Below are 16,077 nucleotides of genomic sequence, written 5' to 3'. Positions count from 1 at the left end.
TGTGTTCTAGTCATGATGGAATGATTGTGTTTAGTTTATGATAACATCATAAAGTACAATTACCAATTAGAAACATTTTTATGCTCTCTCTTTCTGTTATGTCAAGTAGGCTATATAATTAATGGATTAAGCAAATTGTTATTGAACATGCAATTGTGAATGTTGATGGTACCATTTAGTATGTACACATTTTGGTGTTCTGTTGATAAAGATAAGCAAAAGAGCTGATTTAAAAAGTGGTTTAAGACTTGTGCAACAAAATGTGCCAATCGTTGTCAGTGGTTGAGAAGAATGAAACACAGATAAAGTATGAATCAAATGACTTAAGCATGTCAGTTGCTCTTCATTTTGTTGCACTAATGATGAAATCTTCCTGTTATGATTGTAAAAAAAAAAAAAACAATGCTAAATTGGCCAACGTATCTAATTTATTCCATGCAAAATCACTTTACTACACACCATGTTGTAATTAAGTTGTCCAAATTAATAGGCAGAAACTTGCAGAAAGCTTTTGAACACAGAATTAGCATATAGCTAATGTTTTATATACTGGCTATCCTACAGTAAAAACTGCTTCATTCATAATAGGTTGGGGGGGGGGGGGGGCGTTCCAGTTTTTGTCATGTCACAGTGCTGTAAATATGGCTCTGTACCTGTATTAAAATGTTAGCATTACACTACTTGGCAAACAGTAGTTCTTAATGTAGTGAAGAATGGGCACTATTCTTCCTTGTTATTTCAAACGTCAAATCAAAATTTCATTTTCCATGGTAACACAGGATAACTTTCCCAAACAGTGCTGTGCCCCCTTGAAGTTCCCAGAGAGATTTCAAGTGTCAGAATTACCTTGTATAAACAGACAAGTCTTATTCTGTTTGTAAAAAATATAAATTTTAATAAGGCATTTTGCATAGCTGGTGTGAACTTGACCAACACACATGGTATTTCAAGTCTAAACGACCCTGTGTTAATAAATAAAGCTAAGCTATTTGAACGTAGCAATATGCCAATGCTAATTCGGTCCATGTTGGCCTGCAGCTGTTCTCTATGGAAATGATCATGGCTGAGTTGGATTTTAGCGAGTTTAGCTGGTTCAACCTTCCATGAACTTCAGCTCAACACTCCTCTAACATGGCAATGACTCATTTCTTCTCTTTTCCTGTTGTGCCTTTCCAGACAATTTCCAGACAAATCTAGTCCTTCTGATATTTCTCAGCTGAACGTCGCTGACAGTTTGAATTATTATAAGTCCTTCAGAAATCAAGAGAAAGGCCAGTCTTGGGTCTCAAGCAGTGTAGGCCGACACAATGTCCTGTGGTAAATGATTACTCTGGTTTCAAACTCAGCCCTGCAGAGTTTAAATGTGATCCTGCTCCAATATGCCTTTCACCTACCAGAATTAGTTTTCAGGTAATTCTGGAGGCCTTGATTAGCTGACTGGAGCCAAATTAGATAAAATAAAATCACCTAATAAAGTGGCCGATGAGTGTATGTACAGGTCTACATGTCTTGGACTGGTCTGAATAGAAAATAAAAAAAAACTAGTCAATTGAAACTAGATCAATATACTAATAATTTGTTGAATGTCTAGCCACATAATCAATGATCTTGCCAAGGGGTAGACAAGTTTGGTCCTGGAGAGCTGCTGTCCTGCAGAATTTAGATCCAAACATAATCAAGCACACTGAACAAGTCAAGTCAGACCAAGTCAAGTCTGCTTTATTGTCAATTCTTCCACTTGTACAGCACATACTACAGATAATTGAAACTGCGTTACTCTCAGACCCCGGTGCATACAGATAACACCAAGAGTAGAACATTAAATCAGGGAACTACACTGTGACCAAAATGGGGAACCTAATTTTTTTGAGGTCGCAAATGTATCACTGATTATCTTATGTTTTAGGCAATATGCTATGCTATGACATTTATTAAAACAGAAATTAGTATTTTAAAAATACGTTTTATAACGTGCTCTGAGCATTCAACACATCAAGTTGTCTTCAGCCTCGTGATGCGGGAAAGCTCGGCTGAGTAGCTGGTTACTTGCGCGCTGTGTTTGGTGCGCATAAGAGAGAGAGAGAGTCACGTCCCACGGACAGCAACACTGAACTGAGCTCTCCTCCAGGACGTTTGTGCCTCTGTAGAAGGTGGACATGATGGTGGTCGGGCTCTGGCTCTTCTCCATTTGTAGAGATGCTGCTGTGCTTTCTTGGCCAGTGCTGCTGTGTTGTCAGTCCAGGACAGGTCCTCTGTGATGTGCAAACCCAGGAACTTGGTCACATATTGATTGTCAGAGGAGCATGCTGAGTGTGCACTCTCCTGAAGTCAACAACAATCTCTTTCGTCTTCTCCACGTTCAGAGAGAGATTGTTGTCACTGCACCACCCGGCTAGGCAACTAACATTGCTCCTGTGAGACCCACCACAGTTGTGTAATCCGCAAACTTAATAAAAATGTTGGATTTGTGTGATGTGTGCACTCGTGGGTCAGCAGAGCGAAGAGGAGGGGGCTCAGCACACATCCTTGGGGGGCACCAGTGTTCAGTGTGATGGTGCTGGATGTGTTGCTGCCGACCCGAACTTCATGAGGTCTTCCAATCAGAAAGTCTGCCGGGGGGGAGATGGTGCTGTCACAAGACTGCAGTGGGGGCTTAAAGTTCGTAATGGTCTGTATCCCCTGCCACAGGCTCTGAGTGTCTCTGTTGTCGTTGAATCGATGGTCTATCCTCCTGGAGTACTGTCTTTTAGCCTCTTTGATGCCGCAGGATAGGTTAGCCCTGGCTGTCCTCAGGCCCACCTCATTTCAAGCTCAGAAGGCAGTGTTCCACATCTTCTGTAGAGTCTGTAGACCTCTCTTGTCATCCACGGCTTCTGGTTGGCCCGGACAGTGATGGTCTTTGTGATTGTTCCATCATCAATACACTTGACAATAATTGATGTAGGCAGTGACAGTCTTGGAGTATTCTTGGAGGTCTGTGGTGTTATTGTATGTGGCAGCTTGCTTAACCTCGTAGCCTGCACCCCGGGGCTCGTGTCCTCAACTCCCCTCAACTCGCACGTGTCAGTCAGGGGCTAGACATAGTCTTGAAATAGAAACTCTTGACTTTCAACCCTTTACTTTTTTAGATTGCTCCAGGACTGATCTCATGTATTTTTATATAATTAAGTGTTGTAAAGAAAATAATCAAGGCACTTCAGTATCTATAACTTTTAATGTTTTTGAGCATTATCAAATCTGGTTAATAAAAAGTAAAGCCCAAATCGTCGTCTTTCCAAAGATTATGTTTGTAACACACTGAACGATAAGGAACAATTAAAATTTTAAGGTACTGTAGGTAGGACAATTTCAGCTGCGAGTCCCATAATGGGGGGTGCTGGACAGGTTAACCATACCCCAGTCAGTGGTGTCAAAACAAAGTGGTGTCTTGAAGAGCCTGATGACCCTTCCAGACACACTTGTATTTGTTTGTGAACTGGTTTGATGACTTTAACGAGCGGTCTGTATGCATGCATTAGCATGACAGTGATATTGTAAGCTCCTTTCTGGGAGGTGTAAGCAAAATTCTAAATGTTTTTACCTCATTTTGGAAAGTTAATCTGTTGGTGTATTTCTGGGAACACACTCTTTAAGGTTTAAATCCCCAGCCAAGATGAGAAAAACATCAGGGTGGGCTGTCTGCTGCTCACTGATGTGTCTGTACAGTTCATTTAGTGCCTCATCCTGTTGTTGTGGTTGGATCTGGGAGGAATGTAAACAGCAACGAGCAGTATGGCTGAATATTCCTTCAGCAGATAGAAGGGCCAGCACTTAATAATCGTAAACTCCACCAGGGGTGAGCAGTGTTTGCAGACCACAACAGCATCGCTGCACCATGCATTATTGATGACAAAGCCAATCACCGCATGATTTACATCCAGTGGGTAAAAGGTGGTTCTGTTGACATTGTGCAGAAACGTATGACTGTATGTGCGCTTAAAGACAGGTAGAAGCGATGAAGACGTACAACAACACTGCGACTCAACACGAAAACACTGTTCTGACGGGAGAGAGAGAAGCCACTGCGTTCCAAACTGAAGTGCTCCAAACTGGGCACCCAAAGGGCCCTTTGAAAGTAAGGATTTAAAAGGGTACAACTGATGGACACTTCGGGCCCCCATGATCCTTTGCACAGGGGAGGTGTTTGGCATCACAGATTTCTACTTTACCTATAAATGGATGTATAGTACTGACTGATCTCACGAGAACGTGACAATATCCTCACCCAGACCATTGAAATATATTTGCATGACACTGGCCTTTTCACCAGTGGAGGTGTGTAAGATATTTTATATTCACATCAGGCAAGTGGACACATGATAAGTGGGAAAATTACATGGTGTAGTCTTTATCCAATCATAAAAACAGAATTCACAGCTAAACGCTTAGTCACGGAATTTGTCAAATTTTTAATTAATCAATTCACAGTAGGTCATTACACTTAAATCAATACATGATATGTACATTATCTGTAAATATAAAATCACTAAAGTAAATTTTAAATATAAATCCTGAATGCTCTGCGTGTCTCTGTTAATAAATTGCGCAGACGCATGGTTACATTTACTACACATATACTGAAGTGTTGCTGATGCTCATGGTGATTTCAGCGTCTGCCGCTTTAGTGAGACTAAATGCAGACTTGAACACATGAAAAACATCTCCAGAACTGCTCTGACAGTCACTTCATTAGTATTTTACCGTTTGATTTGAATAAAACTAGTGTCATATAGCATACACAGAACTGTAAAGGGTCAAAATAAAAGTCTGCCTACTACTATTTCTACTACTACTAAAATGAAATCCTTTTTTTTAATCATACAACATTTCTCCCATGTTTTAATTTTAATAGTAAATCTTTGTTTGCCTAAAAAATTAAGTTTTCTTAATTTCCAATAATTAAAAGTTAAATTTAATTAATGTTTTATGCCTTCATTTGAAAGTAAATACACAGAATTTCTGAAAAAAAAAAATCAATAACGCTACTTTAAGGAAAAATAAAATGAATAAATTGTTGAATAAAGTTGTTCAAATAATCAACATTCAAATAATTAGTCATGCTACAACACAGAATTTGATTACAATAAAAAATATAAATAATATAGTGATAAAAAATTTAAAAAAAAAACACAGGGCCCTAAACATTAAATGAAACTTATTAAACATATTAAACTTTTAATAAATTGAAGTGAAAATATATACACTTCATGATTTTAATTAATTAGACTTTTTAATTGAACTATTATGAAAGAGTTGAAAAAAATTGAAATGGAATATAGCAATACAGAACAATTCAAACGAAAAAACAAAACAAAACTGAATTTAAGAAAACAATTAATGGATTTCATAGGGCCCTTGCTGGGCTCCACAGTTTGGGAACCACTGCTTTACTCTTTTAAATGGATACATTAATTGTGTTTATATATATATATATATATATATATATATATTATTATTATTTTTAATTATTATTTTTTTTTTTTTTGTTAAATAAAAACTTGACTGACTGCTTCACTTCCACTTTAAAGGGATATTTGTGTAGTTTATTATTATTTTTATTTATACTATTTATAATTTTTGTCCAATTATTTTCTTGTCAGTTGAGTTTTTGGCAAAACCTTCAGCAGTGTTTACATGTTGTTTATTACTGCATAAAATTGATTAAAATAGATGTTTAATTTCATTAATTTAAAGGTGCTCCTACATTTTTTGCATTTTGAGTTTTTCAGTTGAATAAAAGCTATATATTCCCAATATCTCATTCTTGTGAACCCAGTCTAGTGTCTCATCTTGTCTCGTGGCATAAGTGTCTCGTCACACCCCTAATGTATAGTATTTGTCTATGCTACTGTAATATTTTTATGAGTTAGATTTGGTATATTATTATGGTCAAAACAACATTGTACTTCAACAAAATACTTTACAGCTACCTTTATAAGTCCATTCAAATGTTTCAAATACACAGACACAATATACACTACAAAAACATATTACATTACATTACATTTCATATACAAATATACATTATTTGTAACCTCTTAAAGTCAAATATGACTGGGGGTCAAGTGTACAAAATGTATGACCTTTGACCCCTAAACAAACACCATCCCTTCAAAGTTCTCACTCCAGGGGGTAGACCCAAATGGAACTCAAGTTTAGGCTATAGGCAGGTTTTATTTCAAAGTTGGAACTAAACTAAACAGTGTGAGGAGATCCCTCAGTGGCTCTCTAGGACCAATCTTGACTATCCCTGATCTTTTCATTTTTTTTTTTTTTTGAACAATGCTTTTTTCCTTCTCTGATCATCTCTAAGTTCTTATAATCATATTTCCTTTCTGTAAAAGAAAGTTCCACATCTGCACCTCGAAAGCAATGAGGAAATTCACTTCTGACTTTCGACCTTGACAGTTCAAAGGTGACATCAAATCCAAGAGGTGTTGAAACAATTTGTCCATGGGTCCCAGGCGGCCTTGACTCTGTGCGAGTCTAATATACACAGTTGGGGCTTAACAAGTCATTACAGGACAAACAGGACATGAAAGCTCACCCAACACAACCTGTAAATACTGCCTGGACACCACTGGAATTTAGTTTAGTACCAGAAGGGCTCATTACAAAGGTACAGCCTTTAAAGAAAACATCATTTTTACCTGTGTTTGCCGAGGCCTTGGATGCCACAGCTAAAATGTCTCTTTAGGTAATAGAGTTTGGTTCAAGTTGCCCTTGTTTATTTACATAACTATTGAACAAATAGAAATCCAACAGGTTTGTCAGATATGAATCTTATATATTATCTTATAATTTGATATTCTAGGCTTTAGGGGAGTGCAGTTTTAGCCCAGAGTAAACAAATAATCTGCCAGCTGTAATTCTCACATGTAGTGGTTAGATGTCCCAAGCATTTAGTGTTTTGTATGGATGGAAAACTTGATGTGAAATGCATTGTCCTTGTAGATATTCATTTAGAACTACAGTTTAAGAGACAGGCAATTAGATATTAATATTTCATACTGATAAAAACCTCAGATGTGCTCATGTTTCTGAAAGAGGAGCAGTCCTCCCCATATTCAATGAAATGACCAAATCTTAAAATAAATCCTCTTAATTTGTTACTGGTCCATTCTCAATCACTGGAACCCCATGGCATCATGGCAACAGGCCATTGTGTGTTTTTATGTACAAAATAATGAGATATTAAATCTCTAAATCTAACCATTAAATAAGACCACACAGAATCTGCACATTTCCTCCACGGTGATTGTGGGTGGAAATCTGACAAAATAAAACGAATGGTTATAAGTGTGGTAAAATGTGCAGCTGAGAGTCCTGCACACAGTTTTGCATTCCACTGAACTGCTTTCCATTTGTTATTTTGTGTGTGAAATGTGTTCGACCATGGATCTCATGTATCCCATCTTTTGTAAATACTAGCACTTTCTAAAAAATGAATCAAAATTACTTTGATTTTAAAGATTGTTTTTTTTTTAATCATATTTCTCTTTTTTAATGTATAAGAACTTTCACAGCTATACATCAACAGGGTTTAGTAGCATGCATAATTGTATGTTTCATGGTCAAATTGCTTGGGAGGTGCTTTTTTCTCACAAATTCAAAGCATGGTTTGCACTTTCTTGTTTTACATGACATCTAAATGATCATTGTATATTGTCAATATAGAGTCAAAGTTCAATGGTATGACACACACAGAGCTGGGTGGATTACTTACAAATTGAAATCCATTTCTGATTCCAAATTACATGAGAAAAATTATAGAAGTAATCCATTACGTTACACATTTCAGGTAATACAAACAAATAATGTTAATTTGTACTTTTTGATGTGTTTAAAAGACAAAAGCCTTCAAATTAAGTTGTAATGAGAGTTGATGGAATGTTGAAACACTTCTTAAACTGGAAATATATATATATATATATATATATATATATATATATATATATATATATATATATATATATATTTTGTAAATTCACTGGTCAGATACTAATTGCTTGTGTGAATGTCCCAAAAACTGAACAACTTTCTGAGTTGAACATTTAAAAGATGAAAAAGGATTTATGGAGAATCAATGAATTATTTATCATTCATTGCTGTTGTGTGAATAATATGTAATCATGTAACCCATAATAAATAACTGCGATCTGATTGAGCATTTTAAAATGTAATTTAATATAATTACAAGTGCTTGATTTTTGGAACTACCCAGCACTAAATGTAGGTATGTTAAAGAGTTAGGAAAAACCTTTTTGTGGCCATTTACTAAATATTTGTCTAATTTGTTAATAATTACTAATATTCAGCTTCCAGTAGGGAACCATTTACATTTTTATTCAACCCCAGTTTGGGAAACCCTTGTTTAATGTATGTTTAATGAACTGTATTATGTTGATTTAAAAAATGGAATAGATTTTCATCTCCTTTTTTATATCAATATGGTACATTTGATGGTAAGTTTAAAACAAGTTAGGTAAACTTATAGTTATAAACTATAACTATAAGTAATTTTGCAACTGCATGTCAACTAGCAGTCATTAGATTCCCATGAGACCAGGGGTATTTCCTATTCAACCACATAACTCTCTGATTAACGACCATAGTACAAGTCATGATTGAAGGAATAAACTATCTAATAAAACCTGCTTCCTGAAATCTAAGTCCCCGTCCACACGGAGGCACGTTTCTGTGAATACGCACAAATCGGATAGGCTTTTCGTCCACATGGATCTGGCAATTTTGGAAGGCTATTTTTTGAAACCGGGTCCCAGAGTGGACAAATCCGTCTATTTTCTGAAATGATGACATAATCAGCCCATGTTGCAAACAATGCTACGTCATGTAACAGCAACTAAAACATGAAAAAACACAGAATGATTGTCTTTTTATTATCTAACATTAACACAGATTAATAAATGTAACGTTCCATGTTCATTTGTATACCACGCGCAAGGTTTATGTTCAATGTCCAAGCCTTCTTCTCCGTTTTTAGTGTATCTCTGTGGCAGAATAACAGTGACACATGCACATACATCGTTTTGTTTGGTTTTGTGGTTTTGTGTAGAAGCAGATATTTCTTGAGACGAGGAAAAAAAAAAAGACTGGATATGGAAAGCTCTGGCTTCGTGTGGACTTAGCCTAAATAACTTTGTTGCAAATCCACTGTTCAAACCACTGCTTCAACAATATACAACTGTAAATAATGCAAACATGCAGGTGGTCAAGTAATAATAACTGTGATTATTCCTGTATTTAATTAACATGGCATCTGAGGACTACTTCATTATTTTGGTTTCTCTATAGTTTTGCTTTATTTCCAGATGTTTGATTCCATTGTGGGTTCACTCTTATGTCATACTCCTTCTCCTTCAAGTTTCCCCTGCAGACTTGAGTGCATTCTCTAGTCCAAATGTCATACTAACAAAAAAACGTTCTTCCATTTAGAGATGTAGTTCCGACCACACAAGTTTTTGTGAATGTTTGTTGAAAGTATGGTTTGAGGAAACACTGATTTGTTGAACTGTGTTGGTAACGATGGAACTTGTGACCGTAGTTGGTGCCTTTTGGGAACATGCTCCAGGCTAGGAGATACATTGAGTTTTTTTTTTTGTGTAATTCTGCAGATGCAGATTTTGTGTGCATAATTCCTAATATGTAGCAGGAATTCTATTTACGTAAACTCAAGATTTTCAAGCAGGACTCACCACTGTGCAGCAGAGAGGCCAAAACCACCAGAGGAGAGCCAGAATTAGCAGTAGCATCACTATCAGTAGCGCTATGGCCAGGATCGTACCATCAGACTGCAGGGAGAAACAGATATTAACACTTCTCTGAGTGGGACTGTTTTTTGTTATGACAGCAGATCCAAATGACATGCAGAAAAACATTTGGAATAGTAATGGAACAATAATATGATGTCAGTCGTTCAATCTCCAGTTTAAACAAAGGTTCCATGAAAGTGTGCTAGCTGTGAAAATAAAAGATGATTCATGCTGAAAAGGGATGGCTATTAAACGAGGGGATGAACTAAGTTACAAGTGATCTCACTGGGAGATATCATAACCCACTGGCTTGTGGGAAGGTTTTGGATTTGTTCAGTGGGCAACCTATTGTGCTCTAAAGAGCTTTGACTGGCACCACTTTACAGGCATCAGACACTCCAGCAATCCTTTTAATACATTTACCATAATTTTATTTTCTTTGCACAAAAGTTCCCAACCTGTAGAATCTTTTGTTTAATTTCCTTTAACACGTTTTTTTCACAGTAATTTGGCTGCATTTACAAAAGCTAAAACACTACAGCAATGGCTGTTAGCTAGAGAATCCTTTTGAGTAATACTGCTGCTTCAAGCCCTGTTATTACCATTGTTGGGGAGAAACATAATTATATTTTTAAGTAGCAGGAAAGTAATCAAACTATATTTAAAATAGTGCAGCTCTAATTACAAGCTACACCTTCCAACATCAAGCAATTTGGTACACATATCGAAAGTATTGAGTAATTATTTATTTATTTACTTTTTTATTTAAAGAAACTAATACGTTTAATCAGCAAGAGCTAAAATCTAAATCTAAAGTGGCACTGACCATTTATAGAATTATACATAAAGTGTCTATTTCAAATAAATGCTGTTCTTCACACAATCATTAATTAAATAATCCTGAAAAAAGCACACTTTCCACACTTAATTAAGCAGCACAACTGTTTACAGCATTGATAATAATGATAAATGCTTATTGAGCAGCAAAACAGCATATTAGAATGATTTCTGAAGGATCATGTGACACTAAAGAATGCAGTAGTGATGCTAAAAATCCATCTTTTATAACAGGAATAAATTACATTTTAAAATATATTAAAATCTAAAATAGTTACTGATCTACTATTTAAGCTGAGAGTAAATTTGGACTGTATCTCATCCTAGAGTTGTGAAGCTACAATCACCAAACTCAGGTCAGGCCTTTATACTGGTCTGACTCAGTTTGCTACGTCTTTCTTTTCTTTCAGTGAGGGGGTCAAAACTTTTGTACTATACGATTTATTGAATGTTTAAGCTGTGAATCACCAGCAATGCTTAATGTCTATCCTAGGACAACATGCTAATTTGCTACTCATGCTAGAAACGTTAAAATAATGATAGCAATGTGCAATATCATGCTATCAGGATGATAAAACATGTTAGCAATATGCTAGTAACATGGTAATCATACTAGAAACATGTTAACAACACGTTAATCATGTTAGAAACATGCTTATCATGATAAAAAACAAACATGCTAAAAACTTTCTAATGTGCTCAATCATGCTAGCATATCATGCTATTTACAACTGCTTCAGACCTTCAGGTTAGGCTCTTTAGAGTCAACCTCAATAAACTTTGCTCATCTAGTTTTAATTTGTATTATTACTTCACAATATTACTGGTTTTGATGCAACCTTAGACTCTTCCTTCAAAAACCTAAAAGAAAATCTTACTGACACCAAACTGTAGTGTACAGTAGTTTCCCCAATACTGGTTGTCAAACACAAAAACACAAATAATAAAGCACAAAATATGATTAGGAATAATACTTACACATCTTACAGTGGTGATAGTAACAGAACTAGAGATAAAACTCAAGCCTTCATTCATGCTAACGTAAAGGGAGGCTGCCCTGCAGTAAACATAATGAAAAAAATCTTAAATCTTTTGAAAACACTTCATTGCATTCCTTAATGAGGCACAGTTAACATTTATGCCATTGGAAAGAAAGTAAAAATATTTCTCTGGGACACTTACGTTCCCTCCTCTCGAAGAACAGGAGCTGGACAGAGCAGATATGTGTCCTCCACCACCAATGGCTTCACCACTAATAAAAACGATAAATGCAGAATCGCATTTCAAATGAAAAATCTGGAAAACAATGCATAAAATATACGTATATTGTTGTCGGATTCCTTGATGCATATAAGAATATTTCATGTTTTCATGCAGTTGTTGAGGACAGAATGCAAAACATTTTTCATTGTTGCAAAACATTTCAACTACACTTTATCTTGTTGCATAAGAATCAACTCTTATGCAAGGCACTTAACCCCTGGTAGCCCTCATATCCAAAAGGAAAGAGAAGTGGGACACGGATTACAGAACGGGGTAATGGGGCCATTGCTCTGAAACTTGTCAAGGGCCTCCTACTGAGAAGCCAATGGAGGCCGAAAACCACCAAAAAACAACAAACTGCAGATGTAAGGTTTGCTCTTGTAATTGCATATTTACAATTTTACTGCAACTCTGAATTACTACACTCTGAAGAATCGAATGGCCAGGAGGGCGGTTGGTGCTTCACACAGCCAAAGCAAGAACACAGCAGGAAATGTACAAATATAACACTTCTTTGTTTTTCTGTTTGTTTTTGTAGAAGGTCGGCTGAAATCCCAAAGAATCAGAATTCTGGCAAAGGGTCCAATTGTCAATGCACTTTATTGGGCTGTTTACCCATAGCACATGAGGGAAGGTCATGTTTTACTACTAAGTAAAGACATGCACATGGTTTTGACTTGCGTGATAAATCAACAAGAATTACTGCTGATACCGAATTGCTTCTGAGCCTTTCGAGAGACAAATACCCTGACTGGGCTGAAGCCTGGAGGATGAATTCAACAGCCCATGTGTTTGTTATGCAATCATCTGATTTCTTGAGGATTTACTTGAGGTTAAAGAAAGGAAGTGCAAGTCAAAGACAGCTAGTCTAGACATCTGCAAACTGCACCCAGTCCATTCACTGACTGTCTGATGCGTACAGCACACCGCTAAAATCTATGCAAACTATGAGTGCTTTGAGGAACAAACAGTTGTTGGGTTTGCCAAAGCTTGCAAGGTCAATGTCTGAAAGATGTTCAGAGATGTTTACTATATGTAAAAATGGATGTATAAGACGAATAAGCAGCACTGACCTGAAATGGTTAAGTGACTGCTTAGTCATCCGACCTGTAACGTTAACTCCTTATTCTTTACATACAGTTGTGTTTATATTGTGTGGAACTGATACATTTTTCTATTAAAGTGATTTCAACAATTTATCTACTGCTAAATGTTACATAAAATGATTGGTCTCTTTTCACATTTCTGGGATTCTCAGAACCAAGGTTTTCATGGTTTTGTAAACTACAACGATTAACGGAAATGACAACAAATACAATATTTGAAACAAACAAAAACAAATCCCCAATAGCGTGTCTATTGACTTTCAAACTTACCTTCACTGTACTTCAAAAGGCTATATATTCAGCTGTACACATATGCTAGTGTTTGTGTAAAAACTAGAGTACACTTTGGGCTATAGTGTACAATCACAAACGTATGAATCTATATACCATCTAAGCAAATCCAAGGTTGGTCAAAATAATGTGAACTGGGAAAATACGCAGTATTTCTTTCCTGAGGTATTTTTCCACTGTTTGCCTTTAATACAGCTTCCAACATACTTAGAATAGATTCATACAACTTTTGAAATAAACTCCAGCTGAATGTTATCTAAACATTGGAGAAGGGAATCCACTTCTCACACTTCTCTCCAAAACCATCCACAGTGGTTTGATAATATTCAAGTCAGGTGATTTGTCTGGCCAGGGCAGATGTTGATGTAAATTTTTATGCTCCAGTTTGAGAATAAATTATGCAGGAAAGAAACAAAAGACAATATATTTAACTGGAGGGTATTCAAAAGAAGTATGGATTGATTGTAAAAGTTTGGAATCTTAAAGGAAAACAGTGGAAAAATACCTCAGGAAAGAATTACTGCCTATTACCCAGGTGTTTGCATTATTTTGTCCACATTTTATGATCTTGACTCCATCTTTTTTTTTTTTCATTTTGTCTTTTAGTTCTAGCTCTTACATGGGTTTTGGCTTTGTGAAGTTTTCTGTGGTTGGTTTTTTAGAAAACAGGCTCTTCAAGGTGAGTATTGAGGTTTGGTGTCACTTTGCTGCAGTAGTTCTGTGTTGTTTGGACACAATCCGTCTAGTGTTTAACAATCCCTCTCATTCACTTTCAGTTTTCAGCCACTATCCTTCTGAAGTCTTGCTAGGTTTTGCGTACACAGTCATAATCATAAAGCCTGATGTTCTTAAAACACCAGACAACGAGGCTGTTAAGGTTACAGACCCTTCCCAAAAATGCTCCCATGATTTGTCCAGTTTGGAAGTCTGACTAGCCACTTATTTCACCCACAGCTTGTACTAAACACTGCTAAACACAGCTTGCACTACACTCATATACAAACTAGAGAATTCAGACAACGAAAAGATTTATAAAACAAATAATTTTTTTTTTTTTTACTGTAGCCTACACAAATGAAAATAACCACTATAATAATGTGTATTCCCATTATTTTTTTCAACCCCTCTGTATCATAATATTTTGATGCACTAATACCCATCTTCTGTTCTGGTTAGGACAAACAGTGTGCGGATTTTGACAGCTACATCTTCAGAGTAATCAGAAGCAAGTCAGAAGATTAATGAGCACGACTCTTTTCTGACACCCTGTGATCAGCCTTGGGTTCCAAGGATGGACATTATCATTCATTTCCAGGATATCCTCTCTAGTGTTTACAGTGGTCAAGAGCAAATAAACAGCAGGCCTCCTCAAAGTTGGAGTATATTTGGTTTAGATCTGAGAATATGCCTTAAGGATGGTAAAGTGGGACCAGTGTGCTGAGTGGTGGACAGAAAAAGGTTTTTCCTTTTTTTTTTCTTGCATTTTTTTAAATGCTTCCATGACACAGTTACACTCGTCAACAGGATGTTCTGGTTTTTATCGGACACAAACAATTAGCATGCTACCATGTTGAAATATTCGGCTTTAATCAGAGCAAAGACATGTAAGGAAATGCGAAGACCCAAATATGGTAGCCATTACTGATAATGTAAAATAGGATTGAAGTCAGATGAATGGGCTTTGATCTTACAACCAGCACCAATTTGAATGAATTAATGATTGCTTGAAGAGAATTAAACCCTCCCGAAGCTTTAATACGATTACAGTATCGCTGCATATGAAATGTCAGCATAGGATCACTTGTATTTTAATAGCTTTACTTCAAAAGGAAAGTTGGCAAACAATTAACAGCAGATTTTGTTAAATGTACAATGCTTACACATCTTTTCAATAACTAGTAATTAATTTGAGCCATCATGAGCCATTTGCTTGACAGGCTTTGCTAACGCTGTCAGTCTTTTGTGTGGCAGCATTTCTTTCTCATATCTCCTTCATTTGGCAGGAATCCATCATATAAAACCCCTAATGTTGCCTTTAAAAACTACTATTAGGCGAAACACAAATGGGACTGACACGGCATGGTTGCCGTTCCAGGGAATATCTGAAAACTAAAAGTCTTCTGGGACGTTCGGTGGAAAAATGATCAGCTAATCAGAAGGGTTTATAGATTCTGCCTCCAATCCTTCCAACAATATGGTAATTACGCAAGAAAGTCCCATAAATGTCTTATATAAGACTGCTGTCATCCCACATAACATTCAACCCTGTTTAATAGTCTTCATTGAACCAGTGATGTGTTCAATATACATGTTCTTGATAATGCAATGTAATGGTTGGTTTAAAGGCATGGTTCACTCCAAAAAACAAAAACAAAACAACAGTTCAAAGTTACAACAGGTCTGTAAAAATTATAATATAAAAAAAAATATTTAAAAAATTTATACAAAAAAAAACAAAAACAAAAAAACAACAGTTCAAAGTTACTAAAGGTCTGTGAAAATGATAATATAAAAATATATTATAATTATATCTGACAAAATTACAAATAAATACCATAAATGTGTCATAAAGATAATCCATATCAGTCGAGCACTATATTGAAGTCTTCTGGAGATGTACAATAGATTGAGTAAGGAACAGAGTGAAATTTAAACCATCATTCACTATTAACCTAACCTAATGAACTAATTAGCTCTCAAATCAAATATGTCACAAGTTATGAGACCCTCAGTGATGTTTGATATTACTGTAATGCAGCCTAATGTCT

The 16,077-nt window shown here is 36.0% G+C and overlaps 2 protein-coding genes across 2 annotated transcripts in view; one reads left to right on the top strand and one right to left on the bottom strand.

The window, feature by feature from the left end:
- LOC128018190 (glutamine--fructose-6-phosphate aminotransferase [isomerizing] 1) overlaps positions 1 to 16,077 on the top strand; it is a 368,579-nt gene that overhangs the window by 55,545 nt on the left and 296,957 nt on the right. The gene's annotated exons all lie outside the window — the stretch shown is intronic.
- The window catches only part of LOC128018196 (anthrax toxin receptor 1), a 52,403-nt gene that overhangs the window by 19,806 nt on the left and 16,520 nt on the right, over positions 1 to 16,077 (bottom strand). Inside the window, exons 11-13 of the mRNA XM_052603558.1 lie at positions 11,832 to 11,901; positions 11,628 to 11,706; positions 9,756 to 9,851 (exon numbers count right to left, since the gene is read on the bottom strand). Coding sequence (XP_052459518.1) covers positions 9,756 to 9,851; positions 11,628 to 11,706; positions 11,832 to 11,901 — 245 coding nt within the window. The remainder of the gene's footprint in view (positions 1 to 9,755; positions 9,852 to 11,627; positions 11,707 to 11,831; positions 11,902 to 16,077) is intronic.

Source organism: Carassius gibelio, chromosome A8 (assembly GCF_023724105.1).
Source record: "Carassius gibelio isolate Cgi1373 ecotype wild population from Czech Republic chromosome A8, carGib1.2-hapl.c, whole genome shotgun sequence".
Lineage (NCBI taxonomy): Eukaryota > Metazoa > Chordata > Actinopteri > Cypriniformes > Cyprinidae > Carassius > Carassius gibelio.
Note: the sequence above shows the minus strand (reverse complement) of the source record. Positions and strands in the feature narration are given on the sequence as shown.